Genomic DNA, 13,640 nt, shown 5'->3' on the forward strand with positions numbered 1-13,640 from the left:
AATGTTTTGAGGTCCCTCCATAGTATAGCCTATATCGTTAGTGTGTTCCTTTTTGTTCCTCATAGTATTTCATTGCGTAGATAATACCATATTTTTTTATCTATTCACCTCTTCTTGGTACTTGGGTTGTTTCTATATCTGTGAATAATGCTGCCATGAACATTTGCATGCTAGGCTCCCATTTTTTATTTAATTTATTTTAAAATATTTATTTATTTGGTGGTGCCAGGTTTTAGTTGTGGCTCACCGGCTCCTTAGTTGCAGCACGTGGTCTCCTTAGTTGTAGCATGCGAACTCTTAGCTGCGGCATGCATGTGGGATCTAGTTCCCTGACCAGGGATCAAAACCAGGCCCCCTGCATTGGGAGTGTGGAGTCTTATCCACTGTGCTGCCAGGGAAGTTATGCTCCCATTTTTTAAAACAAGTGTCTTGACGTAAGTGGGAAAAGGAATTCTTTTTCTTTTGATCAGAACTGTTGTTCCACTACATAGGAATAGGGATAACTATTCACTTTGAAGTTTGTGGCAGGAAACCATTAACTAAAGTGAAAGCTCAGCAAAGGAGATGACTTTTTTTTTCCTTTTTGAGAACACTGAAGACCACAAAATAGAATACAGAAGGCTTTTCTAATCTGACATTCTCCAATTTTTCTTCTAGTGTCCTCGAAGTGGAAAAGTCTCTGTTATTAGCTGAGAAAGGCAACCTAGAGGACAAGGATAATGAGGTAGAGCTGTTGACTGCTGGGAAGAAATTCCGTATCTTGGCAACCATGAACCCCGGGGGTGACTTTGGGAAGAAAGAGGTAAAACTGTGTTCTTGAAGCATAATTTTTTTCTGCCTTTTGACCTCAGCTCACTGTACCCATAAATACAGTATGTAAAAATGGGTCTGGAATTTTATGTGGTAAAAACTGAGTAAAAGATAAAAATCCAGAGAGAGTCATTATAAGGTTGAAAAATAATTCTGACAGATAAAACATTTCCTTATTTGATGTCTCACTTTTGTATGTGCCTGAAATTTCATTATTTCAATCACTTTGCCTGGCTTTTTACATACCTTAAGGTAACAAAGTCTCATGAGAGCTCTGTGTGGAAGTTATTACGCTAGTTTTACGGATGAGAAAAGTTGAAACTGAAGTTTATTCTCCCGTTCTGCTTCTAGAGTCTACTCTGTTAAACACGAGAGTGGTGATATGAATGACTTAAAGTGACAAAAAAGCAGTCACAGCCAGGATCCTGTCCTGGTTTTGCAGGTGGAGAGTATCTGTTCCCTCAGGGCTCGTGTGGGTCCCCCTCAGACTGTTGGTAAAGGAAAGGGTGAGGGTGATGTCTTCTGTTCAGAAGGTGGTATGAGGGTCCCCCAAGCCCCACGGCTTCCAGGCTCATGCAGCCTCTCAGTGGAGAAGTCTGCGTTGTGTGTGGGACCCTGTGTGTTCAAGTTAGGGAAAGGGTAGTGTGGTAGTAGGTCAGGATGATGAGCAGAAATGGGTTGATCGGGAGTGAAAGTAGTTAAGATTCTTGGTAACTTGGTGGCTGCCTGAAATGTGAAAATGATATTTAGGGCCTGATTTTCCTCAGTAGCATAAGAAGAAAGATGATCACTGTGCTTTGGGAAATGTACTGGAGGGAAGAAATAACATACAGCACAGTTTCAAAGTATGAAAACAGGCGCTGCGGCACATGGAAATAGCACAGAAAGATCTGATTTCAAGGTTGTATGTGTTAACTTGCCTGTCAGGTTAGCTTAAGTTTGTTTTAGACAGAGATTGCCGGCTTTTACCGAAGGGAAAGATAGCTTTTGGTTCTGCCTGCCTTGCTGCAGAGGGAGGTGGGATCCTGGAACCATGATCCTGCTCAGCCGGGATGGTGCTGAGCAGCACATGCAACCCCTGGTGCCTTTGCTGAGCTGCTCCTGGGTCCAGGCGTTGCTCCTGGTCCTGCTGTGCTAGGCCAGGTAGGCGGAGGATGGAGTTGATCTGTCCAGTAAAAGAAAATCGTTGGTGAACTTTTGTGAGCGGGTGTTATCTGACCTAGGGGGAGGGTAGGATGAATCCAGACTGAGGGCAAAGGCCCTGAGACTGGAGGACTAAACAGTTCTTTGTCATACAAGAGGTAAATATATACCTGTTTGCAATTTCACTCCCTTTGAGCCGCATCAAAGTTTTCTCCTTCTACTTCAGACAGCTCTCCCCCATGGGAAGATAGCGTTTATTTTCTCCAAACCACCAGTCAAGTAGCTGAAGGGAAAGTAAAGGGAAGGGCCTTTGCTTAGGGGAAAGTGTTGGGGTTTGGAAGTCATCTGTGGGGGCTGAATCCTTCTTGCACCACAGACTCTATAAGACCTTGAAGTTCTCTACCATGATTATAAAGAAAGGGGTGGTAGTACGAGCTCGGGGAGTGTGGTGGAGATAATGAGATGACATGTGGAAGGAGCTGGACAAATAGGTGTTCAGTGAATTATAGACAGTAGTAGAGGTGATAAAAGAAGCATTGGGCACCTGCCACATTCACAACCAGCATTCATTCAAAGGATTTGTTTTCTAGCTTTCCTCATAGGTATTAAATTCACATTAGAATTTGTGTTCTTTGTAGCTGTCTCCTGCCTTAAGAAACCGTTTTACAGAAATATGGTGCCCTCAAAGCACAAGCCGTGAAGACTTAACTCAGATTATCAGCCATAATCTTCGCCCAGGATTGTCTCTGGGCAGAACAGATCATAAAGGTGAGAGTGTTCGGGTGGTGCCGGTGGGGTGTGTGTGTGTGTTGGAGGGAGGGAAATAGCATGTTTAGCAGTAGGTGTGTATGGCCTGTTCTATGGAGAAGTGATAACAAATAGATCTAAAGAAGACGTGATACTAGCCTGTTGCCCTCTACCGAAGTACCCCGTCTTCACCTTGCTTCCATCACTGGGTTACTACGTTTTAGCTTTCTGATTGTTTCACCTGTCGGCCATCTTTATATATAAGGCGTATTTGTTGGCTAAAGATAAGGAAATGTGGTTTAAATTTTAATCATTACCACCGTTAGAAAATGTTCATAGAATTTTAAGCTGCATTTCCTTAGTAGTTGTCACTTTATTTTATTTTAAATTTTCCTTTTATTATGAAAATTTCAAGCACAAGGAAAATAGAGTAGTATTTTAAAAATTCGCATAGACTTGTAACCTAAATTTAATAATTCTTAAAATATCCAGTAAGAGCCAAAACATTTATTATACTTTTTTTTTTTTTTTCAAATTGAGCCTAGATTGCCCTGATTAATCCCATATTCTCGGCATTGAATGGGCTAAATTTAGGACCTAGATCTGGTTCTAAGCCTTAATACAAACCCTAATACAAGTAGTTTTTTGGATCATTTTGCCTCTCTGTCTTAAAGAATATAAAAGGATGTCTGCTTCTTTGAGATTGAGGTTCATGGATATGTTCAGCTTTTTAAAGGCATGCTAAAGCACAGCTTCAAAAATAGGTAGGATGGCTGTGGAGAGTAGGTGCACGGGTCCCAGCCTCATCTGTGGTATATTAGGAAAGATCGGCTCTTTAGTCACCTGAGCACAGACTTCCTTTTAAGAAGGGCCTTTACTGAACCTCAGTATTCACGGGTGTACACAGTGCTGTCTGAACAGCTGGAGTTCCCCTGGCTCCACCAATATCACAGCTACTCAGTGGTGCAGAATTGACTAAGCCTGCGACTCCCAAACTCACCTGGACAACTTGTTTAAATACAGCTTGCAGGGCCCTGCACCCAGGGCTTCTGATTCAGTCGGTGTGGTGTAGGGCATGAGAATTTGCCTTCCTAACAAGTTCCCAGGTGGTCCAATAATATTGGTCTATAGCCCACAATCAGAACTTGTGTGTTACCTTGGTTGTGTGCATTGGTGCATTTATGGTGAAAATTCAAGTAAAAAGAGAAGACAGAAATTGTTAAGCTGGCATGGTTTGTCTTTCGGCTCTGGGTTGGGACTGGGTCGCCCAAGGAAGTAACCTCTGAATCTCATATGGACTGCTTACTCTTCTGAGCTACTTGGATTGTGATAAGAATGGCGGAGGATACAACTGCTGTTAAGCTGCCACGTTTGCTGCATCATCAGTGCTTTTCATGTTTAACTGAGCAAACTGTTCCTCCACAGGGCATAAGCACTGAGACCCCTAGGACTTACTCTGAGCCTTATGGCTTGTCCTTAAGGAGCTTGTTTACTCCATGCTTTCCAGGCTGCATGGCAGCAGACATCCCTGGGGAGGCATTAGAGACCCTGAGGGAACATGGAGCATGAGGGAGAAGTGGCTTAATAATTTATATCAGTCTTTTCATTTGGAAATGGATCAGGGTGGCACAGCATAAAAACATTTTTTAAATTGTGTAATATAAAACAGGAAATTAGGGAATTCCCTTGCAGTCCAGTGGTTAGGACTCCATGCTACCACTGTAGAGGGGCACAGGTTCGATCCCTGGTTAGGGAACAAAGATCCCACGAGCCGCACACTGCCAAAAAAAAAAAAAAGGAAACTAGACATAGCTTTTCCCCAGATTTTCTTTAAGGATATATATGATTCACTGAATTTAATATTTCAACTATTATGGATTCTAAATTGATTTAGGGTATTTAAGATATATTTACTGCATCGTCTTAATGAAAATATAAATACCACTGTGGGTACCACTTACTTTCTCTATTATTTTTGGTTCACAAATCTCTATAGTAGTATTATGCATACATTGATAATATAACAAAAAAAGATTCTGTAATGAAACCTTTTCTATATTTGACGTATTGATGAAATTGATGTATTTTAAAAAAATGGATCTCTGAAGGGCATGTGGACTGCTTTTTCCATTCTCAAACTCTCATTGACCAGTATTTCTCAAAGCATTCTCTTTTCATTAAAATGACATATTGTTCAGAGCTTTTCTTTGAGTTGTATTTCTACAAGTAGAAATTAGGAACTTCCGAGCTCCCATTAGTTGTGGCCAGATTGCTCTCCAGAAAGTTGGCCCCATTCACAGTGCTGCCAGCAGCTTAATTAGTTCCCCAACCAGGGATTGAACCCAGGCCCCAATACTGAGAGCGTCGAGTCCCAACCACTGGACTGCCAGGGAATTCCCGTCATTTTTTTTCTTTTTAATTACAATGAAATCTATTATTTTATCCTTATTAATTTAATGGATATTCTAAAATTTCATTTTCTTTTATTACTAGTGAATGGAGCATTCTCTGTAGTTTATTTAAAAATAACTATTATTTTACACATTGCTATTTGTGTATTTTTGCATAATATTCCTTAATATATTTATCATGTAGGTTTCTGTCTTCTATTATCTTCAGTATTTGTTGTTAAAAAATACATATATGGGGCTTCCCTGGTGGCACAGTGGTTGGGAGTCCGCCTGCCGATGCAGGGGACGCGGGTTCGTGCCCCGGTCAGGGAAGATCCCACATGCCGCGGAGCGGCTGGGCCCGTGAGCCGTGGCTGCTGAGCCTGCGCATCTGGAGCCTGTGCTCCGCAACGGGAGAGGCCACAACAGTGAGAGGGCCGCGTACTGCAAAAAACAAAACAAACAAACAAAAATACATATATGAACCCATCCCATCCACTTTATCTCTGATGATCTTCTGTTTCTTTAATAGTCATGATTTAATTTCTCTTTATTAATGGATAAATTATTTCATTTTCCTTAAGTCCTTGATTTACTTCAGATTTTTTCCACTCTGAAATGTGGATCCAGGTACTCATGTTTAACATCTAGCTTTTGAAACAGTATTTAATTTCTTTCCTCTTGTTAACTAGACTTTCCCCCATGAGTTGTCATTTTACGTTCTGTCTTAAGATTTGTGTTTTTTTCTGTAATTAGTATTTTTCTTCTAACCAGTTTGCAGTGTAGCTTGAAAGCTGTTACTGTATAGTCTACTTTTTATTACAGCAGTGCTGATTCCTCATCATATTTTCTTTTTAAAAAGCATTCCTTGGTATTCATACTTTTTAGATAAATGTTTACTATTGACTTCAGAAGTTATATGAAGTACTCTACTAAATTTGATTGTCATTGCTTTGAATGTCTGTGTATGACTTAAGTATTTTGTTTCCAGACAAATATTTTACAATATGAAATTGTGAAAATTAGAATAGTCATTAACTTGAACCACGCAACATAATTTGTGAATCCTCTGATTTGCTAAATTGTGATTGATGAACAGATGGACCAAACAAACAAAAAACCTAGACTGAATGCCACTGGAATCATGATAATCCCCATTCCACTGAATCAGTTAAAAATATATATAAATCTGTATGTTTTCTAAAATCATTGTGTCTTGTCTTCAAAATTATATCTGAACATGAACCAAATGAATACTTTATTTCTTTGAGCTGTTTTCAGGGTGCTTTCTTAGACTTTAATTCTCAAAGTTTTCTTTCTGGTGTTTTTTTGTTTGTTTGTTTTGGTAGGGGTAGAATGTGTTCTTGAGCCCTACGGGAATGTGATTAAAGCCGTGGACCCCATTTGCTTAGAAAAAGTATTAATGTACATTCACAAAAATTTGCATATAATCTCAGGAAACATAGATCCCTTTTAAACCATCAGTGGGCCCCAGGTTGCAAATCCCTGTCCGGCGTCTTCCCAAACAGCAAATACCTTTGTTTTCTTGTGTCTTAGGGGCTGACATAGCTGAGGTGATGCTGGATTTCACTGACTGGCTGACCCACCAGGAGTTTGGCCGAAGGTGTGTGGTCAGTATCAGAGATATCCTGTCCTGGGTTAACTTCATGAACACAATGGGGGAGGAAGCTGCTTTGAAAAGGCCGGAGACCATCTCCACAGTGACGTCTTTTGTCCACGCCGCCTGCCTGGTGTACATAGATGGAATAGGTTCAGGTATGTTGTCTGTTAGCTGGTGAGAACAAGGGGTGAGGATAGAGGGGACTGTGAGGTGGAGCAAGCCCAGACCTCTGAGCCAGATGCCTTTAACATTTCCAAGACTCACAGTGGCTCTCTTGTTCTTTTACTCTTTTTGAGAGGCGATTGGTGTAAAAGATACGCGAAAACTTTTCATTGCTTATAGACCAGGGATTTAGTAAATGTGAAGCAGCGCTTATGATAGAAAGAAGGCTGCTGGGAACGCTTGTGCTCCTGAAGAGCGTCACATGGCACCTCTGAATGCGGTCGTTCAGAGTTCACGGGCCTGAATCCTGTGGTTGGTTTTAAGCTTACTACAATTTTATTAAATTTAATGTTTAAGTTTTTTCAGCCATGAAAATTAGAAATACAGCCCACATGACTAAAAGTACCATATTAGTTACTCTTTTCTCCAGACTGATTTCTCACAGAGTGACTGGAGTGCTTTACTGAATAAGCTGCTACTGAATTGATGACGTGACAGTTGTGGGGAGAGGGGAGTCACACTCCTTCTTAGGGCTGCTTATACTAGCAATCGTATTTTGGCTGTGATTCAGGAGCCCGTCCTAGAGTTCCTGCTGAGTGGTTGTGAAGCTGGGTGCCCTGCTGTTGTTTGATGGACCGATCCTCTTCCTTTAGGGGTAACTTCATCTGGGTTTGGTACGGCTCTCTTGGCTCGCAAAGAATGTCTGAAATTCCTAATCAAGAAACTTTCCAAGGTCGTCCGACTTACAGAAAGTCAGAAAAACGAATTGAAGATTTATGACAGACTCAAAGCCAAAGAATTCACTGCAATAGATAACCTTTGGGGAATTCATCCATTTTTTATACCAAGGGGTAAGAATGATTTTAAATAAATAAGATTCTCTTCTTGTGGTTTACAAATACTTGACCTTTATTGTGACTTTTGACTTTACTATATCATGATTACTTTTGTCTGAGTTAGAATCTGACTTGGCGTAATCATAATTGTATGAGTGGTTAAAAAATATATAACAGGCATATAAAAATAGAAAATATAGTCTTTAATACATGAGTAAATTGTCCCATAAAAATGCATTTATATGTTTATTATTTGGTGCTCAAAACAAGACCTTTCCTATAGTGGTAATTCAGCCCATAATGTTTCAACTATAGAACTTTATCACCTTTTACAAAAACAGTTTTGTGAACCCTTGAGGGCAGGTGTCACTCATCTTCCTGTCCCTGGCATCTGCCACATAGCCTAGCAGTCAAAGGCATTCAGAGAATGTCTGCTGAGTGAGTGAATGGATGAATAAATGAGTGATTAAATAGGAAATGCAGGTGGATTTCAGTTCTAATCCTTGCTCTTATTAGGTTGCCTTTGTCAAATATTTAAATGAGGCAGTTATATTAGATATCTTTCCAGGGCACTCTGGACTTTTCGGATCGTTGCTTCTCTAGCAGAGTCATCTATTTCTTGTCCCTTCTTTCCTCTCTGTGTCAAGAATTGTTGAGTGCCTGGAATGTGTAGAGGTGCAGTGGCAGTTAGCGGGGGTTCAGTGGTGAACTAAACCAGCCCAACTTCCGGGCTGAATGGAACATTGCCCCTTTCCCTCTCCCTCTTCAACAGTACTGTCTTCATCCCTGATGGGGTTCCCCCGTGATCTAACCATTAGGTCCCTTCCCCAAGCCATCATGGTAGTATTCAGTTCTCTCGTGTAGGAGCTGTGTGCTCGTGGCCTGGGACTGGGGTGGTCCTTGCTTCTGCTTCCGTAGCTGAGGTAATAAATGTTTTCCTAGCCCCACTGCCTCCAAACTGATGTACCAACAGCTTCTGCCAGGAGACATAGTGGCATAAATATTAAGCCCTCTAAGACTGTTATTAGTCCTGCACTTCAGCTGTATTATGGGTTAAGGATGCATCCTGAATTGTCTTGGTGGCCTAAAAACCTTGGATGAAATTGTTTATATGGGCTTATATACCAAGCTTCCACTTGACTTTTAGGAAAATACAAGTATAAGGTAAATTGTACAAGTACATGTAGTAGTAATTCCAGGTGTAGGTTGTGAAAGGAAAGAAGTATGCTTGCAGTTTCGACCTATATGAGTATGTATAGATGTAGGTGTAGGAAGTGCTGAGATCTGTGTAGTAGGCACAGTTGAAGAAAGTATGCCGCTGGCTCTTCCTGGAAAGCATTTCATGGAACCAAAAGTGAGGAAATATCAAAATAGGACTAAGCGTTTTCACCACAGATGGTACTTTACTGACTGACAGTCTACTTGGTGGATTCTTTTAATCTCCAGTTGATATATATGTATGATTTGGTGATGTCCAGCTTATATGTGGCTTTTCTTTTCTCCATTTCAGGACCTGTCTTGCACAGGAATAATATCGCCGACTATGCACTCAGTGCGGGCACCACAGCTATGAATGCCCAGAGGCTCTTAAGAGCTACAAAACTGAACAAACCTATCCTCTTGGAGGGCTCCCCTGGTGTGGGCAAGACGAGCTTGGTGGGAGCCTTAGCCAAGGCTTCAGGCAACACACTTGTCCGAATCAACTTGTCAGAGCAGACGGTAAGCTTAAGTCATGCTACAGCTGATGGGGGTAGGTGTAGGGAGTAATGTTTTTATCTATTTTTTGTTTGTTTTGGTTTTCGGTTTTTTTTGTGGTACGCAGGCCCCTCACTGTTGTGGCCTCTCCCGTTGTGGAGCACAGGCTCCGGATGCGCAGGCTCAGCGGCCATGGCTCACGAGCCCAGCCGCTCCGCGGCATGTGGAATCTTCCCGGACCGGGGCATGAACCCGTGTCCCCTGCATCGGCAGGCGGACTCTCAACCACTGCGCCACCAGGGAAACCCTGTAATTCTCTTTTGAGAGGGAATCACTCATTTCAGTTTTTATTGTAATACAGCCTCTCTATTTTTGTCCTTTCTAAAAATATTAATTACAGATAAAATGACCCTTTAAACAATCTTATGAAAATATGGGACAGAGGTGACAAATTAAATAATCTCCTGGGATGGGGTCTGGGAGGAGGGCCTGGGCATTGTTTTTGGTGTGTGTGGTTTTTGTTTTTTAAGGTCACCAATTTATTTCCAAGTACATCCGATGTTGAGAACTATCGATCTAGAGCTCCAGTTGATAGATGCTTAGACTATTATGATGATAAGATGCTTGGGGCATATCTGGGCTCCTGGTAAAGAGTTCTGGGATTGATTAGTTCTCTCTTGGGGGTAAGACTAAAAAGTGGTACAAGGCCTAAGTATTTACCATTTTATGTTTGGGGTCTTGGGATCTAGTTTATTTTCTGTGTAATGTTGGCTTTTCTCCATTTCTTCCTCCTCTCAAAGGATATCACAGACCTGTTTGGAGCAGATCTACCTGTTGAAGGTGGCAAGGGAGGAGAGTTTGCCTGGCGCGATGGCCCCTTGCTGGCAGCCTTGAAGGCAGGCCATTGGATTGTGTTGGATGAGGTGAGAGGATGGCCCATTGTGCCAACGTGGGACTACAAGTGTGAGAAATGGGGGTGGGGGCAGAATTTTTCGAGGCTTGAGGGCATTTCGCAATGGATGATCATGCTCTTGGCTAGTAAAGGCAAATTCTCTGATGAAAAGAATCCTCCGTGGTCTCCTTTATGAATAAGAAAAGTCACTTGTCAGAAAGCATATACAGAACTCCCCCCATGTATAGGGTTGGCCAGAAAGTTCGTTTGGGTTTTCCCGTAGCATCTTACGGAAAACCAAATGAACTTTTTGGCCAACCCAATATAACCTACAAACTCTCCTACTTTCGTGAGCTAGCCTCCAGAAAAAGTGCCTCTTCACTAGTTATATGCTCTAGTCGCTGGCAGGCTTGCTGTATTTGTATTTATTTTCAGAGATAAACGTAGTTTACAAATAGTGCCAACCACCTCATTTCAGCAGAGAGGCTGGGGAAAGTTATAGTAGGAAGAGACATAGAAAAATGGTGAGAAAATGGTCAATGTTATATGTGCACATGGGATAAATTAATGACCAGAAAAACAGAGCACATCATGTGATATGTGATAAGTGTCGAATCTCTGTGACTGACAGGTAGCTAGAGAGATATGGAGAAGTGAGGCACAAAATAAAAAAATTGAAGGTTGTGGCCAAAGGGTTTGAGTTAGTTCGGGATGTGCAATGTCAGTTCCGGAAAAGGTGAGCAAGTAGTTGTGTAGCTTAAATGATTTGAGTGATGAAAGTGCCACAGATGACTTTTGACACAGACCCCGGCAGGTTCCCTAGATTCAGACCCCCCTTGCGTCTGCAGTAAGGGGGATGGATTCCTTTTCTGCTGAGCTGCTTCCTAATTACCAGATATTAAAGAGAAGGAGGGTTTTGGTTTTTGTTTTATTCCCCCCAGATTTTTTTGAAAAAGATATGTGATAGAATAATCATCAGCCAGGAAAAAAAGAGTGCCTTGTTTCAAAGCTAGAAGACTACTGACCATAGTCATATTTTGTGGAAATGCACATAGGGACTGCAAGGCATTCTGGCCTTGCAGTCACACATAAGAGCAGCTTTTAGAACTTGACCCGTATGTGGGTATATAGGAGAGTTTGTGTTTTGAGTGCTTATGTAAGCATGACACTTGAAATTCTAATATAGTCTGATTTTTGGCCCATTTGCATTTTACTGATTCACATTTCACAGTTGAATATTTCCATGTTACCTAAAAACCACCCATGCTTCACATCCCTGAGCTCTGAACTTAGCATCTGAGGACCTCCATTCAGCTCTTTTCATTTCTGGCGCTCGCACAAATCCTCGTGTTTGTTCTTGTTGTTCACAAAACTGTTGGCATAGTTAGATCTACTTTATGTAGTTTATATCATGACTTTGAAGCCCATTTGGAGAGTTTATTCAGTATTTGAGCTGGGAAGGATGTTTATTTAAGTATGTAAAGAGCTATCTTACTTCACCTTAAAAAGTCCCAGAGCGAAAGTGAGATATCTTTGTATTGGAAAGTTTCTTTTGTAAGCTATGATCTATAAAGTAGGCCAATATAGGAGCAGATAATGGATACAGTTTTATTTTTGAGACTAATTTAACTGCTTTAAAAAATTTTAACCTACATACTCAGTTTACTTAAAATTATTATTACTTATTATTATTTACTTATTATTCCTATTTTATACACCCCAAATTTCTCTAACATATATATGAAATAATAGGATGAGTACACATCAGTTCAGCTTGAGAAGCAGAGTGTTACCAATGTTGTTTGAACTCCTTCCCCCTTGAGGATAAGACTACTTTTTGTGCATATTATTCTTTCGCTTTTTGTAGCAGCTATACAGCATATAAAATAAGTATATGCTCTTTCTTCTCCAAATAGCTTAACCTGGCTTCGCAGTCAGTCTTGGAAGGACTCAATGCTTGTTTTGACCACCGAGGAGAAATCTATATTCCTGAGTTAGGAATGAGCTTTCAAGTGCTGCATGAGAAGACGAAGATTTTTGGTTGTCAAAATCCTTTTAGACAAGGAGGCGGAAGGAAGGGCTTGCCCAGGTCTTTCCTAAATAGGTTTACTCAGGTAAGATTTGCTGTTGCCCCAGAAACCAAAGGTGGTGTCAGTGGCAATAATACTGCTGACACATAGCTATGAGGGTGCCCACTATGAGAATGAGACAGGCTCAGTGTAATGATCTGCTTCTCGATTTCATATCTTTATATGTTGGATATCAATGTGACTGATTCCCATAATCACTTCTCTCCTGCTGCGAATCCTTTGTCTTAGGTCTCAGAGGACCTGGTATGTTATCAGTTGGAGGAAAGTAAGATGACCACCATCTTGAGGATTCTATTACTGTGCTCAGAGATTAAGGCCAATCTTTGACCTTTTCAAGTGTATTTGTGATCTGTTAGAACATTAAAAGATTATTTTATAATGAAAATGCATTTAAATCTAAGTAAAATAAAGTATAAAAAACTACCATGGAGAAGAAAAAATCCAGTATTCTCCATACCAAAGTCAGCCACTATTAATAGTTGGTATCTTTTCTTATCACCTTTATTCTCATTAGCAGCAGAAGGTGTGTGTGTGTGTACACGTAGGCTTACATGTTTTAACATCTTTTTTCAAAGTTCGGCTAATGTAGTGGCTTGGAAATGCTTCTAGATGTTAGCTTTCTTTTATGCCCCATCCCTTGATAATTAAGAATTTACTGAGTATCTTTTAAGAAATTTATTATGAAAAATTTCAAACATATTGAAAAGTTGATCAAATTTTAAAATGAATGCTCATATACCTACCATCTGGATTTTTTAGAGCATTTTACATAATATATAGGAAGCTAAAATTACAAATATACTTAAAAAAATTACTTGCATGTCTTTCTCTAATTCACTAGAATGAAGCTAACAAGAAAACCCTCTTTTGCTCTATATTTCAAAGATTTTATATAATTCCGTATCCTAAAAATGCAAGAAAAATTTCTATAACTGAAATATATATATTACTGAGGTATTACTACTTTGGTGTTAAAATAAAAATTTTACGTAAGTCACAGTAGTCATTTCTGGTGTTTGGTAAAGAGAAACGATGTCATTTTTTCATGTTATTTTTGGATTTTCTAGGTCTTTGTGGATCCCCTTACAGTAATAGACATGGAGTTCATTGCCAGTACTCTGTTTCCAGCCATTGACAAAAGTATTGTTAAAAAAATGGTTGCTTTCAACAACCAAGTAAGTACCTACGTGTATTATTTGTTCTTTGTTTTTCTGATTTTCTCACTTTCTCAACATGGAACACTAAATTACCAGT

The 13,640-nt window shown here is 40.3% G+C and overlaps 1 protein-coding gene across 4 annotated transcripts in view; it reads left to right on the forward strand.

Annotated features, from left to right (window-relative positions):
• Nucleotides 1-13,640, forward strand: part of MDN1 (midasin AAA ATPase 1) — a 154,423-nt gene that overhangs the window by 65,149 nt on the left and 75,634 nt on the right. For all 4 annotated transcript variants that reach the window (XR_007470601.1, XM_049695470.1, XM_049695472.1 and 1 more), the window contains exons 32-39: nucleotides 658-802; nucleotides 2,592-2,721; nucleotides 6,648-6,866; nucleotides 7,527-7,724; nucleotides 9,220-9,428; nucleotides 10,205-10,327; nucleotides 12,213-12,410; nucleotides 13,454-13,561. Coding sequence is in view for 3 of the 4 variants with exons in the window: in XM_049695470.1 (XP_049551427.1) it covers nucleotides 658-802; nucleotides 2,592-2,721; nucleotides 6,648-6,866; nucleotides 7,527-7,724; nucleotides 9,220-9,428; nucleotides 10,205-10,327; nucleotides 12,213-12,410; nucleotides 13,454-13,561 (1,330 nt within the window). In the remaining variant the exon portion in view is untranslated. The remainder of the gene's footprint in view (nucleotides 1-657; nucleotides 803-2,591; nucleotides 2,722-6,647; nucleotides 6,867-7,526; nucleotides 7,725-9,219; nucleotides 9,429-10,204; nucleotides 10,328-12,212; nucleotides 12,411-13,453; nucleotides 13,562-13,640) is intronic.

The sequence above is a fragment of the Orcinus orca genome, chromosome 12 (genome assembly GCF_937001465.1).
Source record: "Orcinus orca chromosome 12, mOrcOrc1.1, whole genome shotgun sequence".
NCBI lineage: Eukaryota > Metazoa > Chordata > Mammalia > Artiodactyla > Delphinidae > Orcinus > Orcinus orca.